Source organism: Falco peregrinus, chromosome 7 (assembly GCF_023634155.1).
Source record: "Falco peregrinus isolate bFalPer1 chromosome 7, bFalPer1.pri, whole genome shotgun sequence".
NCBI lineage: Eukaryota > Metazoa > Chordata > Aves > Falconiformes > Falconidae > Falco > Falco peregrinus.
This window is the reverse complement of record NC_073727.1, coordinates 18842049-18868763: the sequence shown is the minus strand read 5'-3', so window position 1 is coordinate 18868763 and position 26715 is coordinate 18842049. Positions and strand designations below refer to the sequence as shown.

At 59.1% G+C, this 26715-nt stretch overlaps 2 protein-coding genes across 2 annotated transcripts; both read right to left on the bottom strand.

Annotated features, from left to right (window-relative positions):
* Nucleotides 1-1165: 1165 nt before the first annotated feature.
* On the bottom strand, nt 1166-6158 carry TRIM35 (tripartite motif containing 35). Its single transcript, XM_055811184.1, has 7 exons — nt 6025-6158; nt 4766-5195; nt 3636-3731; nt 3012-3242; nt 2820-2842; nt 2235-2356; nt 1166-1910 (listed from the first exon to the last, which is right to left on the bottom strand). Exons 1-7 carry the CDS (start codon nt 6072-6074, stop codon nt 1345-1347), a joined length of 1518 nt encoding a protein of 505 aa, XP_055667159.1. The 5' UTR covers nt 6075-6158; the 3' UTR covers nt 1166-1344.
* A 1135-nt stretch (nt 6159-7293) lies between these two features.
* On the bottom strand, nt 7294-22384 carry DRC1 (dynein regulatory complex subunit 1). Its single transcript, XM_055810505.1, has 18 exons — nt 22285-22384; nt 21549-21777; nt 19973-20063; nt 19324-19436; nt 17486-17669; nt 16163-16300; nt 15412-15498; nt 14581-14703; nt 11350-11489; nt 10901-11035; nt 10546-10775; nt 9988-10160; nt 9384-9473; nt 8864-8950; nt 8325-8515; nt 7797-7937; nt 7599-7701; nt 7294-7467 (listed from the first exon to the last, which is right to left on the bottom strand). The coding sequence occupies exons 1-18, from the start codon at nt 22382-22384 to the stop codon at nt 7393-7395; spliced, it is 2430 nt and encodes an 809-aa protein (XP_055666480.1). The 3' UTR covers nt 7294-7392.
* Between the last annotated feature and the right edge of the window lie 4331 nt (nt 22385-26715).

Sequence of the window (26715 nt, the reverse complement as noted above, 5' to 3'; positions counted from 1 at the left end):
TTCGTGTAACCTGCATTGCCATTTGTAGGCCAGGCACCTGCGCTGGCACTCACAGCCATGGGAGGGAAACGTTGTCTTTGGGCCTGACAAAGAGAAACGCCTCATCCTGCTCCAGCCCCAGCAACTCACATTGGTTCACCGGCTCTTTATTGCTCCCATATAATGCCTTACTTGTGCCTAAATTGCCCTCGGGACACCAGATTTCCAGGCAGTGCCAGCTTTTTTGGGGGTTTCGGGCTGTGCTGGGGTATGGTGTAAGGGAAGGAGATGGGATGCTCGTGCCCATTTTCCTCCTTTCCTGTACCCAGGGATGCTCAGTTGGAAACAGGTAACATCAGGCAACATCAGGCAGGCAGAGGACCCCCGGGGTCGCCCCCACATCGCCCCCACACTGCACGCCTCCAACATCTCCCTCTTGTTTTTCAGTCACCAGATCTTGTTCCTAAGGAGCATCCTATGCAAATTATGAGAAACCATGGAAACCACTCATTAATGTCAGCAATCCTGCCAGCAAGGTCCCCGCCAGCCAGGCTGCCCCTGGGAATCGAGGCCGGCTGGGCACCCTCCCTTTCCCCAGGGCAGGACCTTTAAAGCCCAAGGGCTCACCAGGGTGGGGGGAAAAGCCTTTTTGACACAACGAATGCCAGGCCAGACCCAGCACAGGGGTGCAGAGGGTGCTTTTTGTCTCCCTCCCCAGCCCACCTCTAAGCCTCTTCCACCTCCAAATACCAGCAACACATCATCACCTGACTCCCAGAGCTGGAGATTTATGGAAAAGCCCCTCAGGGAGGTGAAGTCACAGGGAGAAGGGCCAGAGGAAATGGGTCATTACTCTCAAGGGTGTCCCCGGGAAAGGTTGTTCTTGTTGAGGGGGAACACATGCTTCTGTCTGCATCCAGCCAAAGAGCATGGGATTTTCCTGTCCCAAGGTGCCGGGGCAAGGGCCACTGTCCCCCACTTCGCCCACAGCAGGGAAACTTGGAGCACTGCAAGCTGCAGCACTTGTAAAAGCTTGAAAAGGCCCCAGATGGTTTAATTTACTATTTACAGCACCCCCAGCAGGGAGATACCTTCTTCCTGAAGCCTTCCCAGCTTTGATGCATGGTGGAGAGGGTCACGAAAGGAGCTTGTCACAGAGAAAGGACTTGGGCACAGAGAGATGCAGTGCTATACCAGAAATACAAAATCTTTATTAACGAATTTTTAAAAAGAGGCAGAAAATACACATATTCTTTCTTTCTTCCCTTTTTTCTTTTTTTTCTTTTTCCTGAGGAAAGATGAAAAAGCACCTGGAGAACCCCAAAGGCAGGCAGAAGTGGTGCTGGCAGCAGGAGATGGTGGCTACTAGACAGGGACATCCTCGCAGATGCGGACCTGGAGAGGACAGATGCGGAGCGCCTCAGGCAGCATCCCCACGGGTGTACCTCCCACGTAGAAGTAGGGGAAGACAGTGCCACTGAACTTCTCATGGAACGTGTAGATGTGGGTCTTGCGGTCGGCATCGTAGAAGGAGAGCTCCCCTTCATCGCAGTCCAGCTCCACCCGGATTCGTCTCAGGTTGCCTGGTGCTGCCTCTGAACGTGCTGCGTTGGATGCTCGGCACGTCTCGCCATCCTTCCCAGGCAGGCGGTAGATGTACCAGAAGCCGGAGCGAGCATCGTGGTGGAAGGTCCAGTGGGTGCCACCACGCCGCTGGGCCACCCCCACCCGCCAGTTCATGATGCTGCCCAGGTCCACCTCCCAGGTGTGGAAGCCAGTGGAGAAGCCACAGGAGCCCAGGATGCAGGGGGCCGAGGTGAAGCGGTCAGGGTTCTCCACCCGCAGCTCGTAGCCCCCATTGGTGATGCTGGTGAGGTCCTCGGACACCGAGAGCCAGCCCGCTGCAGAATTGGGGTCGAAGCTAAAGGGGACTGTGGTGGGAACACGTGTGTTAGGAGCCAGCTGGCTGCAGGAAAGAGCTTATGGGGGGAACACAGCCTTGCAGGTATCCATCCATCCACCCACCCCTAATCCAGCTCACCATGCAGACATGCACCTTCCAAGGCTTCCCTTTTGGGGTGCAAGTGCCCCAGAGTACCCTTTTTGCTCTCCAACCCCACTCCCCAGGGTCATCAGCTGTGGGCATGGCTACTCCACGCTCCTCTCCAGCATCCACCACCCCTGGGGCTGCTGCAGGCAAAGGCTGCTTTAGCCCGGGGACAACCACCCTTTGCAGGGAGTACCCAGCACCTCACCTACGGTGATGATGTCCAGCATTTTCTTCCAAACATTGTACTGCAGAGAGCCCAGGTACTTGGAAACATCAAGCAGCATCCCCAAAGGCACAGCCTCCGGCTCCTCAGCCGTGCAGGCAATCCTAGGGCAGGGCCAGAGAATGGAGATGGGTCAAGGATGGAGGAAGGGACTGGGCTGGGTCTCCTGGCACCCTGTGTTTCGGCAGGAGCTTCCCCACCAGCACCCCACATCTGCCAAACTTTGCTCTCACCCCAGGAGGGTCCCAGCACCAAATCTCCTTGACCATCAGGGTTTTAATGCTTCCCCCAAGACCTGAAACACTGCTTTGTGTCTGCGTGTGTGCCCCCCCTATCCCACTTAGAGGCACCCAGGGGTGCTGCCTGGCCTTGGGGACCCCCAGCACCTTCTTCTGCCAGAGCACCCAGACCTGGAGGGGACATGGGTACGGGCACTCACCCGGGGCAGAGACCTGACTGCAGCCAGGCAGAAGACCCTGTTCAGCCCCAGGGAGGGGATGTGGAGACTCAGCCACCCTGAGCACCCTGTGTCACTGGGCAGGGGACGCAGTGGGGACTGGGACTTACCTGTGCTTGCGGGTCTTGTGACTCTGGAAGAGAAGGAGAGACCAAGAATCAGACCCTCCACTTGTAAGGGCTCACAGGGGCTTGCAAAAAGGATTACCCAGCACCCTGCTCGCACCCCAGCAGAGGCAGAAGGGTGCCACAGCAAGAGTGACACCCTGCAGGGCACAGGGCAGCACCCCAGCAGGGCTTTACCAGGAGCAAGGTGCAGTCATCCCCCTCGAGGTCTGCCTCAAGCCGGTGGGCTTCATCGAGGAGGGCTCGGCTCTCCTCCGTCAGTTGGTTCATCTTGTCCTCGATGAAGCTGCGCTTGCGCCATGACTCCTCCTGCAGCCGGGCCAGCAGTGCCCTCTCTTCGCCCCGCAGAAACTCGTGCAGCTTCTCAAACTCCCTCTTGATCCGCGCCTCCAGCCGCACCGCTTCCACCTGCCCCACGTGGGGTTGTCACCACCTCCTTCTGGAGCCCCCAGCTGCCCTGGGCTGCCCCTGCCCTCCCCCTAAACACTCCTCTGGAGCCCTCCAACCAGCTCCAGTGCTCAGGGACTTGCTGGGCACCCACGGGGACCATGCTGCCCTCCCAAAATCCACGGCAGGCACAGTCCCATCATGCCAGTCCCCAATTCCCTATCTGAGTCCTTCCTCCCCTCAGCACCATCCTCCTCACCCAGGGATGGAGCAGCCCAGGCTGGGTGCAGCGCTCCGTCCCGGAGCCAGCTGCATTCCTGCCCCCTGCCCAGGGCACATGCATGACTTTGCACACCTGTGCACACATGTGTCAGGATCAGGCCCATTGTGTCCCTGGCAGGATGGATCACGCACCTCGTTGTGTCCCAAGATGGCCTCGTAGGACCGATGCACAGCTCCAAAATCCTTCGCCTTATCCCGCAGGGAGGTCTCCATGTTCTTCAGCTTGGCCTGCAGGGATGAGACACCTTCAGAGCCTCCCCAAGCCTATGCCCAACGTTTCCAGCGTGGAAAGACAGGAGCCCCAAAGCCAGCAGGGCGAGGTTAAGCAGGATCCTTGCTCAGCCCACCCTTTCCTCTCCTGCAGCCAAGGTCTGCCGGCTGCACGCAGCCAGCTCCGCGCTGAGCTGTGCAGACACGCTGCCCCTAAGCAGTGAGGCAGAGGAGCTTTCCTCTGCGGTGAATCCTCCTCTCTGTTTTGAAGCCCTTTTAGTGACGCACCTTCAAGTTCCTGCCTGCCTCGGTGCTGCCAGCAGCCACCGGCCCACACCCAGGGAGGCTCAGCATGGGGGGTACCCTGCCACCCTGCCAAGCCTTGCCAAACAGCCGCCCAGCGCCTGCCCCGCGACATTTGAAATCTGGCTCATCCCTGCAGGCTGAGTCAGAGCAGCCACGCTGCTTTCCTGGCCGGGAAACACAGAAGATCCTGGCACCCTGCCCAGCCACCGGACAGAGCCAGTCTCCTCCTCCTCCTCACACAGCCATGACCCATCCTGCCCCCGCAGGGCTCAGGGCTGCCTCCCCATTCCACATCCCTCCCTGGCCGGGGGAATTGTGCAACCCCCATCCCAACCATGCTCCCAGCCACGAGGTGCTGCTCTAAGAACCCGCATGGCTGGATGGAGCCCAGCTGAGAAGGAACAAGCCAAGGAAATGCGGGGATGGGGCCACTCTCTAAACCCCTTGGAGCATCACCCTGTTCCCATTTCCCACAGGGCAAACCGCCATGTCCCAGGGGACAGGGTGGCACCGGGTAATTAGTAGGCAGGGAGAGCATGGGCCAGCAACGCTGCAGGGACCCACCCTCGCAGCGTGGTGGCTTCACCCTTCCTCCTGGCACACCGGCGGGTATAAGCATGCCGCGCACGAGCCAGAGCCGTGTGCCGGCAAGTTTGTGGCAGGGTGTGCGCCAGCTGCACACCTCCAGATGCTGGGCTGCCTCTCCGTGCTAGTGGTCCCCCTCCGTTTTCTGGAGCATCCCTCACCCTGCAGTTGGCTGCCACCTCCTGCACCGGCCGCATCTTGTGCCCTTCATGCTGCCTGCAGCTCTGGCAGACACAGCACGCCAGCTCCTTATCCTCCAGGCAGAAGAGCGTGGCTTCTTTCTGATGCAGGGGACAGAGGGCGGCCACCGGACCTTGCCGTTGCCCTTCCTCCTGGAGGACCATCTCCACCAGATTGTTGAGCGTGTGGTTGACGCGAAGGTCATTGTCGTAGGAGGCCTCCTTGCAAACAGGGCACAGGTGGTGCCGGTGCTCCCAGGAACGGCTCACACAATCTTTGCAGAAGTTGTGGCCACAGGGAAGTGTCACGGCTTCCCGGAAAGGCTCATAGCAAATGGGGCACAGCAGTTCTTCCTTGAAGGTGGCCGTGGAGGATGAGGTCACCAGGCTGCTGGCTCCATTCTCCATGGCGCTGGGGGAGAAGGGATGGAGAGAGGGAGACCAGAGCGGGGCTGTCTGGGAGCCCGAGCTGCAGAAACAGCCCCGTTCCCGATGCAGTCGGTTCCCTGCCCGTGACTCCCCCCCGCAGCCCCCTCCCCAGGTTGGCACCCCCATGCCTGACCCGGTCCCGGGTCACTGGCTGCTGCCAAGGGTGGGTGGGGGTCTGGGCCAGGCAGGGGCCGCCCCCAAGCTGGGGGTCCGGGTGGCGGGACAAACCCCATGCGGGGTCTGGCTGATTCCCTGGGGGCTGGAGCCCCGTGGCTCTTCCCCAGACCCCCACCCCAGGACTCTGCTCTGGGCCCCGGACCAGGACCCCCAAGGCTCTCCCCTGCGGCCGGGACCCCCACCCCCAGGGCTCTGCTCCGGACTGGAACCCCCGCAGCTCTGCCCCAGCCCCAGGACCCCCGTGCCTCCCCGCGGACCCCCACCCCCAGGGCTCTTCTCCGGACCGGGACCCCCGCGCCTCCCCCCCGACTCGAGACCCCCGCTGTTCTCCCCCGGACCCCCACCGCCAGGGCTCTGCTCCGGCCCCCAGACCCGGGACCCCCGCGGCTCTCCCCCCGCTCCCGAACCGGAACCCCCGCGGCTCTCCCCCGGACCCCCACCCCCAGGGCTCTGCTCCGGACCGGGATCCCCGCGCCTCTCCCTCGGCTCTAGGGCCGGGACCCCCATCCTCGGGGTTCTGCTCGGCTGCACGGACTCCCCGCCCGAGGCAGCCCCGGTGCCCCATGCTGGGCCCTGCTCCAGTGCCCGCTCCACGCTGCGCCCCCCGTGCCCCGGGGGAGCGGGCAGGGCCCTACCTGGCCGGGGCCGGCTGGCGGCCCTGGCGGCGAGGGACCCGGGGCGGCATCTGCGGCGTCCTGCGGCCGCGCCTCGTCCGGTGCTGACGGCGGCCGCGGCGGCCGTTGGGGCGGGGCGGGGCGAGTTGGGGGGCGGGGGCCTCGGCCGGGCTCGGCCCCGCCCACCGCCGCCGCTGCGGTGGCTCTGCCCGCCCGGCTCCAGCCCTCCTGCTGCTCCTGGGGGCACTTCCCCAGCCCCCGGCCCGTGGGGCGGGGGGTTTAGGGCCCTCCCGACCCCCGCCGTGGGGCTGGGATCTCTGATAGCCGCCTGCTCCCCTTCCCCTGCGGGAGCTGGATGCTGCTGGCTCCCGTCTGCCGGGAGCGGTGCTCCGGGGCATCCCCCAGCTCCGGGAGCCGATGCCTCGGCAGTCCCGGGGGCCCCTGTCCCAGGCAGTGTGCCCGTCCCCGCCTTCCCCGCCCCGAAACCCTTTCCCTGCCTGCCACCCTCTCAATCCTGGCGTTTTGGTTTGCATTTCTGCCCTGTGGATCCTGCTGCACCCCGGCTTACAGCCAGCAAGCCGTTCCACAGGATCGCCAGCCCTCCCAGCTGGCTGAATCCCCCGGTGGGAACCAGGAGAAAAATCAAAATTATTCAAGGGCCCAGAGAAGCAGCGAGCAAAAAACCAACCCGTGTTACCCTGCTGTGGTATGAGAAATCACTCAAGTGGCGCCCGTGTGAGGCCAGGGAGTCAAGCTGGCCAGGAAGCCTGCACTGGGAATGAGATACAACGGGTGTGACCCAGAGCAGTGGGAGGGAGTCAGGGATGTAACGCGGCCCTCCTGGCAAGAGTTGTGCCAGTAGCACGGCTTCGGGCTGCTATTGCCTTAGGAACAAAGAGTTTAGGTGCATGCAGATGTAGCAGTACTGGGAACAATGAGGGAAAAGGAATTGGAAGCGTGTTGGCTTTGTTTGGGAGGAATCTGAGGGGAGAAAAGATTCTGGGGCAACAAAAGGAAAAGTGGGGAATAAGGTGTAAAACCAGGGCTCTCCCAAAGCCAGGACACCTACAGGTGGTGGGGATGCTGAGCTGCGGGAGGTGGAGGGTCCGGCCTGGCTTCGGCTCTGCGGAGGGAAGGGAGGACTCGGAGCACATGGCTTTGCTTCATGGGGAAATGCTTTCCTCCAGCACCACGAGTCCCCTGGACTGGGGGGGGCGCTTGGCTGCAGCTCCCCAGCGCCTTCAGGGCCAAGACGGCTGCCCCTGGCAGGCCACACACATGCTCACAGCGCAGGTTTGGGAAGGGTTTATTAGTGCCTGTCGGGATGCCCTGGTTCCAGCCGCAGCTTCAGCTCAGAGCAGAGCAAAGCCATGCCCTGGCCCTGGGCACTCACCGCACTTCCTTGGGGCAGGACAGCTTCAGGTCCACCTGCTGTGTGGGAGGGGAGCGCAACTTGCTCTTCACCTGCGGGGAGAAGCACCCTGAGCCTGCCAGCAATGGGTGCCAGGCAGTGGCTCCCGTGTCTGAGACCTCTGCGTGGGGCACACATGGCGGGGTGTCCCCAGAGCCCAGGGGAGGAGGATGCTGCCACTCACCCCGGCGCTGACGTACTCCTCCAGCAGCAGGCACAGCTCCGAGTTCTGCTGCCGCAGGACAGCTGCTTCAGCGAGCAGGCTGGCCCTCCGCATGAGCACCTCACTGGGCAAGGAGGGCAGAGGGTTGACATGGCCACTTGGTTCCCCCAGCCATGCCACCAGCCTGCCCTGTCCCCAACAGCACTGCCAGTCACTCACTAGTATTCCTCCAGCGCCACTGCCAGCGCATCCCACAGCTTCAGTGTTGGCTCAGGGATAACATGTGCCAGGGCTTCCCAGTACTCCCCATCCTTGGAGCTGTCCCGAACCTGTGGCACCTCCTTTACCGATCCGTCCTCCCTGGGGGACAGAGAACAAAGCCCTGGGCCTCAGCTCTTCAGGGCTGACAAACAGCCCCGTACCCCTCAGCTGCACTGAGCACCATTGCCATCATCACACCGATGACCACAACCCCACAGCTGGTACCTGCCTGCCCCATGGCTTTGCTTCCCTCCCTGGGCTGCTGGTCATCTCCTGCCTGGCTGTCACCAGCCATCCCTCACTCAGGCGCTGTCTGTACCCCCTTGCCCTGGTGGGACCCTCCTCATCCCTCTGTAATCTTGCAGGGCAGGCAGGGGAAGCTCTCGCTCCAGCCAGGGCAGCCACCTGCACACCCCAATAACCTACTCTGTCCCCCAGCCTGGCCCCCTCCCAGGGACAACTGCCCCACTCTGCCCCTAGTCCTACCTCAGCTTGTCGAAATCTTGCACAAATGCTTTCAGGATCTTTAGGACGTCATCAGTGTGGATGTACACAGACGGAAGGGAGCCCAGCAAACTCCAAGGGGATTTGAGCTCGTCCCTCTGGGCACCAGATTCACCGTCCTCTCTGTCCTCAGCCGGATCCGTGACATCTTCTCCACCTGGACTGCCCCGGCTCTGGAGGGAAGGCCAGCAAGCTGGGCACTGTGCCTTCCATCCCCTCCTCCTCCCCAGGAGCTACCTTCCCCTTGGGAGCTTCCAGCTGCCTGCAGCCTTGTCCCTTGGCAAATTTAGGCAGCTGAAGCAAAAATTAATGTGCAAGAGCCTCTGTTCAGCCCTGACAAAAGTAGATTACAACCCCTCAGCCCTGGCATGCTCACCTCCATTTTCTGGTCACAGGGAAACATTTCAGGGCCAACGCACTGGTCCCCCTCTCTGCCCTCCCCAGCTGTTCAGCAGATGTTCTACTACCCCTTCCCTCGACCTCTGCTAGGCTGTCTCCACCGCTGTGCCTGCTGGTCCCACCTGGCTGACAGCCACCTCCTGGGTTTTGTACTTCAGGAAAAAATCCATCAGCTGGTACAGGTCATCCTCACTGTCGATCTCGAGGGCCTGGAGAGCAGAGGAACCATGTTAGTGTCCCCCAAAGACATCACGGGAGGGCGAGTGAAATGAAGAGCATTTCTCAGGAGTAGAGGGTGCCTCTCTAGCGATGCCGTGCAAGGCAGGAGCAGGTGGAAAGAAGTGGTTCACGTGGGACAGCCAGGGGTATCTGTGGCTCGGAGAGTCTGAGAACAGGCTGGACAGGCCCTGGGGATGTTAATTCATCAGCAGGATGGCCTTGAGCTGAGAAGCAACTGGCCACAGTGCTTCACACCCTCTGGCAATGCTCCCCTTCCCTTGCTGCCCTAGTCTCCCCCCCAGCAGCTCAACTGCACTTCTCTGGGGTGGTTCAGTCCTACACTGCATGGACATGGGGCAGAAAGCTTTCCCTCGTGACCACCAGCCTTTCCTGCAGCCCCCGCTGTGCCAAGCCACAACTCACCGCAAAGATGGAGTCGAGCTTCACGAGGGCACGCTCATGCCTCCCCAGCGTGTGCAGGGGCCTCAGCTGCTTGCCTTTGATGAGGAAACCCTTGGGAGACATGCAGAGAAGAGAGTGCAGAGAAATAGCGAGCGTCTCTGTCCCTGCCCACACCGTGCTATGGAGGGGCAGCAGCTGGGCACCATGAGGCTGGAAGAGCCACCCAGCAGACAGAGAAGATCACAGTTGTCAACATGGTGATGCCAAAAGGACATCATGACCTGAAGCTCTTGCTGACTGTCCCCGGAGATGGGGAACAGCCTGGAGCATTAGATGCAGCAGGTTTGCCTGTGCTTATTCTAGCCTGGGGAGCTGCGGATGGGGACATTGGGGCCATGCCTGCCAATACCTTTTATTAGCATTGTATATGTGCCACGCACAGTGGAAAGACTTGGGGATCCTCCCACAGCCCCTGGGGCAGCTCTCTGACAACAGGCTGCTGGGCGGAGCAGCAGGAGCCTTCACCCCAAGACACGGAGCTTGGAAGAGATCCACTGCAAGCTGGAATCACCAGGGCACAGTATGCCTGCTCCCTGATCAAAGCATGTGCTACATCATCACGCACCCATTCATCGCTCACGAGCTCCAGGATCCTCTTGGCAGTCTTCTTGGAAATATTTCGCAGAGGTGTGACTCTACCCTCAGCCTTCACTGTGTTTTCTGTTTCTCCTTTTCCGCTGTCCACTTCTTCCCTCCCCTTCTCTCTCCTTTCCTCCTCCTGTCCCCCAGAGCTGGTTCCTGAAACACGAAGGGTGAGCAAATGCCTTTGCTTAAACTGTGCTCTGCAGGCTGTGCTCCCCCGTCACATTGCTGCAGGGGTCAGCAGGGCAACCACAATTGTTCCCTGCAACCTGCAAAGCACCCCCAGGATCTCGGGACACGTGCTGGCTCTTGGTCAGCTTGTTTGGAACTGGGAGCACTGGGCAAAGGACAGTGCAAAGAACCCCAAGCTGGCTTGGCATGAGCCAGCTCAGGGCTAGGGACAGCCCCTGCCTGGGCTCGCAGTGTCATCCCTCTAAGGTCCCACCTTGCAATGGCAAGGGAAGGAGTGACAGGCGGGGCTGTTATGGAGGAAGGTGAGGGTCTCCCAGTGCCAAAAGTGTGACAAGGCTGTGCATCCCACCTGTCAGGACCTCTGCAGCCAGCTTCGTTGCCAACCTCTTCTCCTCGTAATGCCCAAGAGGGCCGACATTATTCAGGAACCAGTAACAAGGCTCTTCCCAGGGCAGCCCCAGCTGCTGGGTGTGAATGATGCGATCCGCATTGAGGGCTTTCCGCATCAGCCCTTTGGCTTCCTCCTCGTTCATAAGCCAGACCTCTGTGAACTTCTCAGCATCACGGACAGCAAAGTGCCTGTGCAGAAGGGAGATGGTCCATGGAAGTAGGCTCCATGCCTCAAAATGACAAGCCAGCTCCCCCTGCACCTCACTTAGGTGCTCTGAGGCCTCATCGTGGGCAGATGCCCGTGCACACCCCACCTCATCCTCCTCTGCACCTCCTTGCACTGCCCTGTGATGTGCTCGCAGTTGGCTGCCAGGCTCTGGTTCTCCTCTCTGAACTGCTTCTCTTGTTTGGCCAGTTTTGTTCTCAGGTTATTGAGCAAGCTGTGGAGCCTGAGGAAACACAGCAAAGCTGGGTACTCCCAAAGAGGCACCTTCAGGCATACCCAGCATGCATGAAGGCTTTGGCACTTGGGGCTGCTTATCTACTAGTGACTCCTCAGTGCCAGGGCCTGATCAACCCTGATGCAGCTGGCACTGCTTGGCCATGGCCAGCCTCTTCAAAGTGCTCTGGCGATGGCCCTGCCCAGGGATGGGTTGGGACACAGCTCGCTGGCCTGCTCTAGGTGATGAGCTCCACAAAGAACAACATATGGGTGGTGATGGCAAGTAAGGCAGAGCCCATCTTCCAGGGATGAGTTTTATACCGGTTGAGCTTCCTCTTCTGCTGACATGTGATGATGGTGTTCTCCTTGTCCCGCTTCTTAAGCACTTGAAGGCTGTACTCCAGCTTCTCCTGCTTCAGCTGATAGACGGCTCTCATCTGCTGGAGCTGCTTCTCCAGGTTCTGGCATTTCAAAAAACAGGAAAACAAGCCCTGCTTTGAGCAAAGGCCACACTGAAGCCCGGATCCTACTGATCCTGCATCTCCAAACCCCATCTCTCCATGCACATTTTCACAGCTAACCCCTGGCCACATGGCATCACTCATGGGTGAGCAACGGAGATGTTGTCCATCGGTGCATGCTACAGGGTCATGTCTGGGCAAGGGAGAACAGACCAAAGTTGTACCCAACTTTCACTCAGTGGGGCACTAATTTTGGCCTCTCTCCTCAACATAGCTGCTGATTTTCACGTCAGTTTTAGGAATTGCACATCCGTGAATTAACCAAGAGGCTCAGAAGTTATCTGGTGAGCTGGAGGAAGGGACACATAGAGTGACCACACCAACTCCAGCTCTTAAAGAAAGCAGACAAAACAAATAACAGAAGCATTTGTGATGGCAGCATCTTGCTGCGTAGCCTGCGGGACAGCAGAGGCAGAGAGTTCTCTCCTTTGCTCCGCAGCTGCAATGGAGGAGACATTTGCAATGGAGACATCTGCCAGCTTCCCAGCATACCATGTGCTTGACAGCTGAGGGAAAGGAGAAGCCACTTCCCGGGCCCTATGGTTTAATTCATTAGTGTAAGTGTTTTCCGTGTGCAAAAGGAGGCAGAAACCTGATACTGACAAAAACTCATAACACAGTGCTTTGCTGGTGAGGCCTATAAAGATTTCTTCTGTGATAGGAAGTGATTGGCATTACGATGCTGCATGGCCCCAAATTACAGCAGCAGCTACAGGCTTGATTGTTCACAGGAATCTGCACAGCAGAGAGAGCCAGTGGGGTCTCTGTCAGGGGCTCAGGATTGCTCTCAGGCCAGGGGGATCTTTGGGGGCAGGTAAAGAGCCCTGAGCTGTAGGCTAGAAGTGGGGAAGACACTGGTACCCGAGTTAGCTGGCTCAGAGCTCTCCTAGGTAGCCCTATGTACAACAGAGAGTGTACAAACCACCTGGGAAGACACCCAGAAGCAGTCCCACCTGGCTAAGATCAAAGCTCAGCTGAAGAAAAGATGCAGGTAAATCCCAGCAGGGCCAAGGGACCTTCTTCTTAAAGCAGATGGAGGAAAGCCATGGCTCAAACCCTGTGCTTAAAATGCTGATTCCCATCTAGTAAAACCGGGGAGTACTCAATAACCCCCAAACTGTAGACTTCATCGTTAAGGTCTTGGCTAAGCTCCTGCTCCAGGGATACCTCAGGAGAATGATATCACAGGTCAGTCAGGAAAAGAGGTATTTCCAAATTCTTTTTTCTTACTCTCCCTGAACTGGAAGGGTGAAGTCTGTGCTCTAGAGTTGTGCAACTGCAGTGCTAAAGGGAACCAGGAGGACATCTGATTCATCCCTCTGCCCCACAGAGGGAAAACTTCACCAAATCAGTCCCAGCAGATTTTGATTCAAGGTGTTCCTAAAACCCTGTGTCACAGAGCAACAAACCAAGGGCACAGTCACTCAAGCTAACGACCAAGCAAGTCCCTGCCACTGCTAGCTTGAAATGTGAACCCTAAATCTGAATGCCAATTTAAATCTTTCCTACCAAAACTCAGCTCCATGATTTTTTCTTGCATCTACAGTGGACACAAAGAACAAGTCATCCTCCTCCCGCATCATACAGAATTGTACATGTTTGTAGACTCGTCACCTCCCTACAGAAATCTGTTCCCTGGTCTAAGCAATCCCAGCCTTTCAATCTTTTCTTAGCAGTCATTTGTCTGCTTGGTTTGTTCTAGACCTTCTTCCCTGTTCCCAAGCACGCTGCCAAACCTGGGCAAGGACACAGAGATACGGAGAGGAGTAATCACCATGCCTGTGTTACATATAAACCTTCCCACAACTACAGCTAAAGGCAGCGAGTGTGTTTTCACAACAGCTCTGCATTGCTGTCTGTGAACCTTGATCTCCAGCACGCTGCTGCCTCCCCCCTCCAATGGCTCAGAGCCATCTGGAAAGTCACATACTCTGTGTCACCTTCCAGGTTATCCAGACGAAGGTGAAGAAACCACAGAGTCAGAACTGTCCCCCTGGACATGCCCTTTCAGGCTGACAGGGACCTTGCAACAGTAGTATTTCACCCACAGTTGTGCAAAAACTTCTAGAGAGCAACGCTAGCCTGTATTTCCCTGGGCTTCCTAGAAGGACATCCCATGGGACAAACAATGAATCTTACTAAAGTCCAAATGCAAAATGTCCTGTTCCCACCATGCAGCCCAGGAAACAACACACAACAACTAGCGGGGAAGGTGTCAGTGGCAGCGGGGCTCTCTGCTGAGATGAGGAGGCTAAATGATGCTGGGGAAAACCAAACCTGCCAGCCCAGGGCCAACACCAGGGCTGTCATCCAGGGGACCAGGAGGATTACAGAGAGCCACAGATGCACTGCTTTGTTGGCACCGCTGCTTGCAGAGAATGCAGTGCACTACAAAGGTATCTGTAACTCAGGGAAGCCCTGGCTATGAGGTTTGGATCTGCTCTGAGAGCCCTTGGTGGTTGTTCAGCCAGCTGTGTGCCAGGGCTGTGCTCTTCCACTACATGTCCTCCCAGCTCAGTAAGGGCAAACTCATGATAATTCTCACACCAAGTGGTCTTCATGATCCATAGAGAAATCATGGGTCTGGGGATAGATGTCAGAGGAAAAAGCTCACACTTCCTAGGCCGAGACCCTGACAAAGGAGGAAACTGGGTTCTGAACCAGATCTGAAATTATGTGGTGTCAGGACATTCACACTATCCAATCCTCCTATCAATCATGGTGCCAGAAGCAAACACCTTGACCCTCCCAGGTGCTTCATATGTCCTAGAGCTACAGTTCATGTGCTACAGACCTCTGAGAGCCAAAGACAGATGGACACTGTGGTACAGGACCCATGGAGAGGAGAGAACAGCTCCATCACTCTGTTGACACAGGGCTGGACTGTGCATGCTGAAGAGCTGAGGTGACCAGGGACCAGCTGTAGCTTTCATACCCTCTAGCTGCTCCACAGAGCCAGCTACACGCAGAAAAACCCATGGAGATCTGATCCACTGCCTCCCCACATGGCACACACCAGCCTTTTCTGTACCTGCACGTCATTCTCCAGCTGCAACTTCATGCTGTTATATTCCTCCTCATCCTGTACCCACAGCTGATTCAGCTGTTTCTCAAACTCTTCCACCTTCTTCACACGGGCATGCAGGTATTCCAGCTACAGGCAAAAGGAGAACATCACCCATCAATGGTGACAGCTTCCTCCTGTGATCACAGCTCCTTTGGCCAGCCCAAAGAAAGCTCACGCACGGATAATTCCCTTGCAGAACAGGCTGAAAAACTACCCTTTTGCCTCCCAACACTCCTGAGGAACCAGCTGCCTGCATGCATGCATGTTTTTCAAGGCAGCCCAGAGCTGGAGTGCAGCATGGCTCCTGGGCCCTCACTGCGACAGACGCTGAGGTGCTGGAGAACTGCAACAAAGCTGGTGAAGGGTCTGGAACGCAGCTCTGATGAGTACCGGCTGTGGGAATCAGGGTTCTTTAGTCTGAGGAAGAGGCAGCTCAGGGGAGACTTTCTTGCTCTCTACAGCTACCTGAAAGGAGGTTGGAGTGAGGTGGGGGTCGGTCTCTTCTCCCAGGTAACAAGAGAAAGGACAAGAGGAAACAGCCTCAAGTTGTGCCAGGGGAAATTTAGACTGGAGGTCAGAAAAAGTTGCTTCACCAACAGGGTTGTCCAGCACTGGCACAGGCTGCCCAGGCAGGTGGTGGAACCACCATCCCTGGAGGGATTTAAAAGACGTATAGACATGGCACTTAGGGACATGGTTACTGGTGGGCTTGGCACTGCTGGGTTAACAGTTGGGCTTGATGATCTTAGAGGTCTTCTCTAACCTAAATGATTCTACATCTCACATGGACCTTACCTCCTGTGCCTTGCAGGCCTGGATGGCTTCCTCCCACTTCCTCCTGTTGCTGTCCAGCAGCTCTCGCCGTTCAAGCTCAAAAGCTTTCTGTGAAGGAGACAGAGCCCTTCACCATCATGTCAAACACACACTGGCCTGATCTCTCTTCTCAGTGTCACAACCCCACTGGCAGAGATTTCATACTGCGACCCCGTGGGGCCTGCTGCTATCGGCCACCCAGAGCTGGGAGGGATGGTCTGGGTGCTGGGGTAGCTCTGCGAGTTCACTGGAAATCATTGCCTAAGGGTAATCAGTGGAGCTTGGTCAGCCAGCCACCTGATTTCACCTTAGGAGACATTAAATGGGGAGAGATGCCCTCACTCAGCAACAAATACACGTTTGATCTGCAAGGTGGAACTCTGTGCTCTGCAGAAGGTAAGGTTAAAGAAACACAGTGCTCCCTTCTGGCTTTTAGAGAGACCCATAACCAGCCATCAAGCAGCAACAGCTTTCACATGCCACCAAGTTGCTCTGCACTGAACCACACTCATTCACAGCACAGTATAAACCAGCCCTTCAGCACTCAGCACCATTCAGTGCTCTTGCTCGGCTGGATTTCAGCCTCACTGACCAAGACATCAGCCCTGCGGCTCTGGACAGCAGTCAATCCAGCCAGTGCAATGGGCCTGAGGCCTTTATGCCATACATATGGAGAGGTAAGCGGCTGCAAGTTCTCTCATTGGACTTTTCCTTCACCATATGAACTGGCTACCTCAATCTGCAGGAGTTTGTGACGGTAAGTTTTCAGCATGATCCTGATCTGTTCCTCCATTCTCTCCAAAAGCAGGTGGATATCATCCGACTGCTTCTTAATGGCCTGCATGTATTGCTCATCCTTGGTTTTCAGTTCCTGGAGGAAGAGAGCAGATGTTGAAATCAGAGACAAGTATTTGACCAGGAATCCTCAGGAGCTAACTGAAAGGGTAAGACCCAGATGCAGCCTTTTCCAAAGAGGTGATGAGACCAAAGAGCCAGAAAGTCAAGAGGTAGTTAGGAGGCAAGATGGGAGGAGAGACAGATCATCACTGCCAAAAGGTACAAGTGAGATGGAGTGAGAGGTGACATGCCTGCAGTCACACCACTCTCTCTCTGGGGGTCAAGTAACCTGCTGTGGGGAAGGTTTTCTTCCCTCTACAAAAACACCACACACCCCCTGCTCATTTTCCTTTTTTTTATTACTGTGCAATCTGGTACCTGCCAGTTTGTCTCACTACTACCAGTGTCCTGTGTGCCTGTCCTTGCACACTGGTGCCAGGACACATGATCTCATCTTCCACACTGGGACACTGGCACTGCAGCTCCTGGCACAGTTTCCACCAAACAACATAATGGTTAGGGTTGGAAGGGACCTCTGCAGATCATCTAGTCCAGGGGTCCTCAAACTTTTTAACCAGGGGGCCGGCGCGCGGATGAAGTGGCAGGCAGTCATCTGCGGCTGCTTGGTTTCCCCCCAACCCCCGGGGTGGGGTGGGGGGCGTTCTGTAAATACCGGGGGCCGGATTGAGGACCCTGGGGGGGTGTATCCGGCCCGCAGGCTGTAGTTTGAGGACCCCTGATCTAGTCCAACCCTCTGCTAAAGCAGGTTCTCCTACAGCAGGTTGCACATGATCGAGTCCGGGTGGGTTCTGACTATCTTCAGAGAAGGAGACTGTGCAGCCTCTCTGGGCAGCCTGTCCCCGTGCTCCGGCACCCTCAAGGGAAAGAAGTTTTTCCTGCTCTCCCCACGGAGCTCCCTGTGCTGCAGTTTGTGCCCGTTGCCCCTTGTCTTATCACTGGGCGCCTCTGAAAAGAACCTGACCCCATCCTCTTGGCACTTGCCTTAAGATACGTGTATACATTGTTAAGAATGTTTTGACCCAGACCAACTGTGACTACACAGATCCCTACCACGTACTGCGTACTGGTGGACTGAAGATCCAGACAGAGGGATGACTGAAAAGCCAGACAGAGGGGTGCCTGTTGCTTTAGAACAGCATCCTCCAGAAGTTGAAACCCCCCATCCTTCCCAGTTGTCCCTGCCTGGTCCCCACACTACCTGCTGCAGTTTGCCGATGAGCTTGTTCTTCTCCTCCAGAAGCAGCGTGCACTGCTGCTGCTGTTGGTTCAGCAGCTGCCACAGCTCCTGCGGGATTGTCATCTCCTTGGCCGAGGCCCACCTGGAGGTGATCTCCTCAAACTTGCATCTGCTAGACTCTGCTTCATTCTCCAGCTTCTCTACCCTGCAGGCAGTAAGGAGCACATGGCAGATGGGGAGTTGGGGCAGGGCAGCAAGTGCTTCATGCATGGTACAGTGCCTCATGCTTGCAGGAGCACTTTCCTGCACAACCCAGTGTGAATTCAAAGTGGCATCATGATACCAGTGGGACAGCAGCTTTTTTGCAAGTGCAGTTAGAGCATCAAACAAGGGCAGAGCCGGCATTCTGCAGGCCCTCCTCCTCAGGCAGGTATTTCCCCAGCTTTGCCCTCGCCCAGTGATCTAACAACCGCTTGGCTGGAGGAGAAAAGACTGAAGAGCTCAGCTCAAGCAGCAGTCACCTTTGCAAAGAGCACTAGTCCTTCTGCCACACGAGCTGGCTCTGGGCAAAAGGTGATGGACACGTGTTGCCCAGCAGCCTCCCAGCTACATCTAGACTTGGAAGCCAACGTGGCCGGAGACTGTACTCCACCTAAAGCCAAAGGGCACTGAACAGCTGGCGTTCCATATTACAAAACTCTTTCCTCTCCCAAACCATCCAACATGCTCTGGAGATGGCCCTCGGCTCAGGCTGAACAGCGGCCACCACCTTTGCCACCCCAAAATCTGCTCTACAGGCAGGTCCTGGACACAGCACCTGGCTCCTTAAGGAGATTCCCAGTGGGAATCCCAGCCGAGCAAGGGACATGCAACCTGATGCAGCCAGCCTCCCAGAAACTGTTCTTACAGTGCCCTCTAAAGGGATTAAGCAAGGACTCGGTGTTTCCTAGCGGATCTCCGAGTCCTGGGGACAGGGCTGAAAAAGCTAGTCCCCCCAGGCGACTGCCCAGCTCCTCTGGGGGAGCAGGAAGGCACACAGAGAGGGTCAAAGAATAATCGAGGCTGAAACAGTTTTGGGTAATCTCCGGCTCCTCGTCACAGCAGGATTAATTTCAATGTCGGAGCAGGTTGCGTAGGGCCTTGTCCAGGCGCGTGCCCGGTATCTCCAAGGAGGAAGATCTCTACATCTGTGGCCCCTCACCCAGCATCTGACCACTCTGACTGCAAAGACCTTCATATCCAATTTCTCAAATCAGCACAGCCTCACGTTCTTCCCACTCCTCACACACAGCCTGATGGGGCTGTCCCGGCGCATTCCCACGGTATAGCCAATAACTACCCCTATCTCCAGGACTAGAGGGCAAGCTCTGTAAACAGGCCATTTACTGAGCCACCTCTCAGCACAAGTAGCACATTCTCCACCACGGTCTCATCTCCAGGCTCAGGAAACCTGCTAGGAAAGCCAAATGCAAGGGCAGCTGTGCCTATGTTTCTGGAGCAAGGAGACCATGGGTATACACGGCATAGGCTCCTGGTAAAAAGCTAAGAACCAGCTGCATTTCTCACACTTTGGAACTGAAGATGTGATGAGTCTGGAGGAGATCAGTAACCAGACATCCACAGTACTGCAGTGCCACCTGGGGAAGCAACCAGCCTACCAGCCTTGACCTGCAGAGCTCTGATAAGATTCAACTGTGGTAGGTGGGGCCTGGAGGCTCTTTCTTTGCCTGAATTTTCCTTGTGAACATAAATTCAGTGTAGCCCCAACTTCTAAGTGTTCCTGGATGACCAGCACTAGGATGTCCTCAGAAAGCCACACCAATATCTACACTGCTCCTCCCCACTGTACAGTCTCTTACCTCTGCAGCTTCAGCTCTGCCTCCTCTGCTCTCCTCTGTGTTTCCCTCAAGTCAGCAGTCACCTGGATATTTGTCACCATCTGCGTGCCATCAAAGAGCAGCTTGGCCAGCCTCTGTGAAGCAGGTGATAAACATCTCACATCCAGAGACCTGACCTCTGGAGAGAGGGATACTGGAGGAACTCTTGCTATGCATGTCCAGGCTCTGGTTCCTATCCCCATGCAGAGGTGCCTGTGTGGATCTATAAGCCCTGTCTTCCAATGCTACGGCAGGACTGGTAAGCACTGCAAGGACCCCAATGCACCCATAGGTCCTCCCTCCCCTGGAAAACCCCAGCATCAAGAGGAAAGGGCTCAGAGCACCTTCTTGTTTTGCATCCCCTGTGCATGTGGATGGGGCTAGGGGTATGTATGCACAGCATCAGTCCCAGATCCTTCCAGTTCATGGGCTGTTTGTCACAGCAAAATCACATCCTCAGGATCCAGCCCAAGAATCACGCTCTACCCAGTCCTGAGGAGTTTCTGTCCCTCCTGCTTCTCACATAAATGCTGCTGCGTGCCACTAAGCACTGCACAAAACTAAAAGAAGGGTAAAGCCAAATGTCTAGAGGTCAAGGACCCAAGAGGACCTTCCTGTCCTACTGCCATACCTGCCTGCTCTCCTCAATCTGCTGGTGGCTCATTCTCTGTTCTTCCTCCTCCTCAGCCATCTTCAGCTCTGCATCTTCTCTAAGGGCCTCCCTGGGCAGAAGAGGGTAAAAGACAGAACATTTTATACCACACCATCTTCCTAATGCTCGGAGGTGCTCTTGGATCTGGGATACCAGCCCAGACTGTCAGTTCAGCACAGCAAACTTTGCTCTTTTTTCCCCTCAGTAGGTTTCGTCCCAGGCTAGGAGGACCCCACAGATACAGAAAGAAGACAGGAAAGGCTGGGACAGCCAACCTGAGGGAAAACAGGGTCCAGGGTTCCCTTTCTGGAGCTGGGAGTACAGCCCGGGGCTGGTTACTGCTGCAGCACAGAGCTGAGGGGCTCAGCCCCCGTTTGCTTCCTGGAGGGAGGAGGGCAGGGGGCAGGGGCTATCTGAGGGAAGCCCTTAGGTGACTGTGGGGGACCCTTGCTTGGCCATGAGGACAGCCAGCTTCTGCCTGGAGCCACTTCAGCATTGGCACTGATCCCATGTGAGCTCCTTGGGATCAGTCTAACCTAAAGGCAAGGCTCTGGGTCCAGGAAGGGGAAAACGTGCCTGCTGGGGTGGGAGCGGATGCTAATGACTGAGGTGTGGTTGCACCCCATGGGTTGGTGGCAGGGTCCACAGGCACCTTGTTGAGGTTCACTCTTAGCTTGGGGAGGAGATGGTGGCTACTGCCCCAGTTTTCCCCAGCCTGGGGGAAGATGGGGAGCCGGACCCAGCCCCAGCTCAGGAGAGGGTGGCAGGGTACTGCCCCTGCATGGTCGGATCCCACCCGGCCTGGAGGGACAGCACAGGCTTGGCAGAGGACCGCGGTCCAGTCCTGCTTTGGGGAGAGGTGTGCTCCGTTGCTGGTTAACATCACTGGCCTGGTCCGGGACACCACCGATCTGGTGCTGATCTTGTCCGGGGGGGGGCAGAGGGTCCGCGGCAGGGCAGCGTCTCGGGGAAGGGGGTATCGCTGCGCCGGTGCCCGGCTGGGGACAGGGCAGGGATGTCTTTGGCTTTGGGCTGAGCTGGGATTGGGAAAGGTGGCCTGCAACCTCCTGCCGTGTGGCAGGGAGTGGGGAATGTCCCTGACTAGTTCAGGACTGAGGGCGGTCCCTCACCCAAGGTCAGTCTGGGGAGGGGTCCTGGGTCCCGTGCAGGCTGGGCAAGGCCAGGTCAGGTCCCTGCCCCCCGCCACTCTGTGGTCGGGGTCCCGGCCTCGGTGCTGGTGTGCGGCAGGGGATGTTCGGAGCCCTGGGGATGGCCTCTGAACCTGTGCTGGTGCCCGGGGGGGCTCAGGACTGGGGGCACTTTGGGGTGAGGGACCCGGAGCTGGCACCAGTCGGGGGCGGAGGCAGCACCCCAGTGCCGGGCTGGGCAAACACCGATCACCGGTGCCCAGCGAGGGGCTCTGGGGAGCGGGGCCCGGACACGGGGCCGCCGCGGGGCAGGGAGGGGCCCGGGCCCGAGCCCGGCTCTGGCTGAGGAGCCGGGGCGGCTGCAGGCCGCCGCAGCCGGGGCGCTGGGGACGAGCCCCGTTTCTCACCGGCGCGTCGCACGGAGGCGGGCGGCGCCGCGCTGCTCGGGGCCGGGGTCGCTGGGGGCCGGGGTCGCTGGGGGCCGGGCCCCGCCCGCTCGGCGCCGCCGCCCCGGGCCCGCTCCCCGGCTCACGCGGCCCCGGCCCGCCCGCAGCGGAGCCACCGCGCATGCGCGGAGCCGCGCGCCCGCCGCCGTCGCCTGGCAACGCCCTGGGCGCGCCCGCCGCGGCCGTTGCGCTGGGCGGGTGGCGGTTGGCGGCGGGCGCGGGCCCGGAGGCCGGGGCGGTAGAGCGGGGGCCGAGGGGGCCGATTGCCGTCACCGGCGCCGCGGTGAGACGCCGCTGGGTCCCGCCGGCGCCGCGCCGCGCCGCCGGGCCTGGCCGGCTCAGCAGCCCGCGCTGCCGGTCACCGCGCCGCGGGGCGGGGGGGGCTGGGCAGGGACCCCTGGAGCCCACCCGGGCCCGGCCCCTGTGGGTACGAAGGCCCGGGCTGCGGCCGCGGGGCAGCCAGAGACACTGCGCTGGGCAGAGGAGCTCGTCCTTGTCTCTCGGAGCCCGGGTACGCATCCCAGCCGTGTGTACCAGCAGCTCCGGGCAGAAACCCCTGGTGCAGTTCCGCAGCTCCGGAGCCCTGCAGGCGCCTTGGCACTGCTACATCACCGCCTTCATCTTCCTTACTTTCCTTCACAAGAGCCAGCTGTTCTCTCAGCTCCTGCCAGAGCAGTTCTCCATCCTCCTGCCATACATCTCTCTTCAGGCGCTCTATCCTCCTCTCCCTCCCGCGACCTGCTGGGCTTGTTCCTCCCAAAGTGCAGGACTTGGCGCTTGGCCCTGTTGGGTTTCATGCAGTTCCTGTCAGCCCATTTCTGCCACCTGCCAGAGTCTCTCGGGACTGGCGTACCAGCCAGTACTCAGTGGTAGCCAAACCATTGCGCTCTCAGCAGCGCTCCAGCTACAACTCCAGGGCACGGCACTATATGGGCTGCCAGGAGGAAAGCTGACTTCATCCCAGCCAGAGGCAGCACGGAATTTGATCGCCAAGGCGGGTTCGGGACCTGGGGTGGGCAACTGGAATGAGACCCCATCCTGAGCTGGCTCAGCAGCTTCACAGGTCCGAGGTCCAGACCTGCTGGAGCCCAGTCACACAGAACCAAAGTGAAGCAAGGGGGGAAGATCAGGAGATGACAGGCTGCTGCAGCCAGCAGCCCAGACCGGGAGGAAAGAGCAAGCCCACGTTTTTCGGTAGCCCACCCTGACCCCAGGTGGCCTGCCCAGGGGGTGGGAAGGAGGGATCATGCCAAGTGGAGCTTCCCCGTTCTCCAAAGCTGCAGGTGCACGGCCAAAGCACAAGTGACTTCTCAGCAGAAGACAGCCCTGCATCCATGCCATCAGCAGGACGACGTCAGCAAGTTGCAGAGTCTCTCCTCAGCCGTTCCTCCCGCTGTGAACCCCATGCCCAGCAGCATTACTGTGCCAGGCACGTCTCCACTCTGCCAGGATCCCCACAGGCCCTGGGTGCCAGTCCCCAGAAAAGCCCAGGAGGGCCCCATTGCTGGTGGGGAGCACTTGGACTGGGGAAAGGGGGGTGCCCTGTGCGCCCTGCCTTTCTTCTCCTTGCAGCTCTTTGGCAGCCTCAAGGGACTTGGCAGACTCAAGCCTCGCTGCTGCTGCTGCTGCTGCTGCTGCTGCTGCTCTTTTGCATGCCTCATCTGTGGGTCTCCGTTGCAGCTTTAGTCCCGGAGAAATGGGCTGGAGGATGGTGTCGATGCCGAGGCTGTGCATCCCTCACCGGGGCCGGCAGAGGTGCCCAGCCGGCTACTGCGGGACTGCCCAGGCTGGCAGTCTGAGAGCCCTGTGCCCACTGGGGCCATGGGCAGTGCCCTGGTGGGGAGCTCAGCCCCTGGCCCCAGGGGAAGGGGAAGGACAACTGGGGCTGCATGGCTGGAGCTACAGGAGTGCTCCCAAAAGGCTCCTTGGAGGGACAGTCTGAAACGAGGATGAAGCAAGGACCTGGTATGAAGCTGGTGGGGGCAGCTGGGGACATGCCAGCCTCCCCCATGGTGGGGACGAGGCACAGAGCTGCCTCAATGCCTGTTCCTACTGCCAGCACTGTCGCTGACACCCTCGTAGCCCTGGAGGTCACTGCCCCCCCCCTCCCATTCATTCAAGACATGAAGAGCTCTCGTGGACGTTTTAAGGACACTGCTGCTTTATTCAAATAAAAGCTTAGTTTCACAGCCGACCTCTCTGCCAAGGTGTCGCGTTCCTGGGGAAAGTGCTCACGGCTGCTCTTTGGGCTTCTCTGCTGCTGGAGGCCTCCAGAGATGACAGGATGATCTTTGCTCCATCCCAGCAGAGCACAAGGCGCTTGAGGGCCTCTCTTATCCTTGGTCCCCCGATGGCTGCTTTACCTTCCCCTCTGGGCAGGACAGCAGCAGGCAGGCAGGCAGCAATGACCTGGGGACAGCATGGAATGTGAGGAGCAGCTGCTGGGCAGGGAAGCCCCAGGCACTTCTCTCCATCATCTGCCACCTGCACTGGGTGGGTGCCCAGCGGGCCGTCTCCTCTTGCCCACACCAAGCATCGGTGAAAGGCCATCGCAGCTCTCACCGCCATCCCAACGCTCCCAGACCACAGTATCTTGTCCTACAGAAACACCTCCCGAACGACACAGCTGTGAGAGCTGCACAAGGCAGCCCAGACCATCCCCATCCTCCCGTGCAGCGCTTGCTCTGCCGACGCTTCTCCCATCCCACCTTTTCTTGCCGGTGCTCCTCAATCCTCCAAATCCGCAGCGTGGAAGAGTGTGTCGACCTTAGACAAGAGGTTGAATGTCAGCCTCTGCTTGCCTTCCGTGGTGCTGCTGGGTTCCGGGCTCTCTGGCTCCAACAGCTCATCCACCTTATCCCTGATGTTCCTCTGCATGCTGGCCTTCAGCATTTGCCAGGACTGCACGACGCGCTGCACAGCAGACCTCTGCCGCAGGCCCCTCTGATCTGTGTGGGGCAGGGCCTGCTTCTCAACACTCTGCGTCCCCTCCAGGACCGCAGAGGACACGGACGGGGCACTTGTGGGGACTGGCTCCAGGTCTGCCGAGGACAGGAACAGGGCATTCGTGGGGACTGGCTCCAGGACTGCAGAGGACAGGGATGGGGCAGACGTGGGGACCGCGGGGGGGAGAGGGTCCTCCTGGCCATCTGGATGCAGGTCCGTGCTGCTGGTGTCACTGCGTTCTGCCCGCTCAGGAGCCCTTGCGTCCTGCCTGTCCCGTCTCCTCTGTCCCTTCTGTGTTCTCCGGGGCCTGAGGACGGGGTGTGATGCCTGCGAGCTCCGTCTGTCCCCAGGGCTCCTGGGCAGAGGCGCGTTGCAGTTCTTGCAGCACCTCTCAGGGGCTATTTCGGGGAGCCGCTGGGTGGTGTCCCACACGTAGGGCGGCTCCCCATCGACGGCCAGCTCAAAGCGCAGCCGCAGGTCCAGCTGCAGGTCCTCCTCGTGCACCAGGATGTCCGTGTTGTGGAGGGTGATGACCAGCGTGGGCAGGTCCTGTCCTGCCGCGGGCTCGCTGTGGTGCGGGCAGGTGCTGATGAGGCATTGACAGCACTGCAGGCAGACGCGATATTCTTCCTGAAAGGCTTGAGGTGGGATTGAAGTGCTGCTGTGCCGCATTTTCTTCAGCTCTTCCAGCAGGTTGCGGCAGATTTTGGTGATGTCCAGGGACGCCATCAGGGATCTGGCGAGCTCCTGCATGTTGCCGATGGAGGGCCAGTTCCTGAGGTGCTCTGAGCTGGTGTCAGCACTGAGAGGCCCGCCTTGAGCCATGCCTCCCGCCTCCTCGGGGAGCTCCCTTGCAGAGGCTCCTTCCTCGCTGCTGCTGCTTTCCCCCGCTTTTCCTCCAAGGACCATCATCCGCCTGTGGGGGAAGGTACCAGCTGGACTGTGGGGGCTGTTGTGGGACAGGACAGAGCCAGCACCCTCCCTCTGCCTTCTCCTGACCGGCTGGGTGAGCTGCCAGCTGCCTGGAGCCATCTCTGGGATGCTGTGGCTCAGGTGGGCTCCTGGGGACATGGGGCGAGCCCAGGCCAGCAGAGCGAGGGGCTGGGTGCCCTCCATCCTGAGGAGAAAAGGCCAGCCCAGGCCAGGGGCTGAGGACAGAGAGGGGCGCCGCGGCCACCGGTGACCTCTGTGGGAGGGGGTATGGTGGGTGTCAGCAGGGGAAACCTGCCCTCCCCGCAGGGGGTTGCCCTGGCCCTCCCCAGGCCCTCGCCCCCCCTTGCCTTGGCCCCCCACCCCTTCCTCGGCCTCCTCGTGGGGATCGGCCGACCCCAGGCCCTGGCTCTCTGCCGGATCTTGCTCTTGCCCACCCGCAGCCTCCCCGGGGCAAGGTGGCAGCTGCACGGGGCAGAGGGACCCCCAAGTGGGTTCCCCGGGTGCCCGGAGGGGGCTGCCCCCCTGGCAGGGAAGGGCTCTGCTTACTCAGGCTTCTGAAGCCACGCTGTAGAGTCCAGCACGCCTTCCCAGGGCACGCGGTCTCCTAGGGCAGGAGGCAGAGTGAGCAAGAGCAGCTGTCGCGGGTGCTCCGGCTCCGATGGCATCTCTTGGCCGCCAGCGGCTGCGCAGCCTGGCGCAGCTCTGGGACGGGGCTGCTCGCCCGACGGCTCCTTCCTCGTGCTTCTCCAAGAGCTCTTCCCCACAGAGGTCCCCTGCCCCCAGAAAGCAAGGCCCGGGTTAGTGCCGGGGGGTCTCCCTCGGCTCAGCCAGGAGGGCCCCTGCCCGGCAAACAAGGACGCTGGGAAGGGTAACTGGAGCTCCAGGGACAGGAGTGTCCCTGGCCCCAAGCCTGGTGCTCGAGCGCAGGTGGCTCGGTGCCTGCCAGAGCAGGGGCCTGGGCTGGGTGGGCAATGGCCACTGTTCACTGCTCCCTCCCAAAAGGGGCCATCCCGAGCACCCCGGGGGTGGGCTGTGTCCCGGGCTAAGCCCTGCCCAGGGAGTGTTTGGGGCCAGGCCAAGACGGACACCTGCCTTGTCCATGCTGAGGAGCCACCAGGCCATGAAGATGTCCAGACTCAGGATGGCCAGAAAGCTGAGGTTGCAGGGCGGCATGAGCTTGCAGAAGGCCCAAAGGCTCATGTTGAAGGTGAAGAGCACCAGCGTCAGCTTCCACTTCTCCATCTTGCAC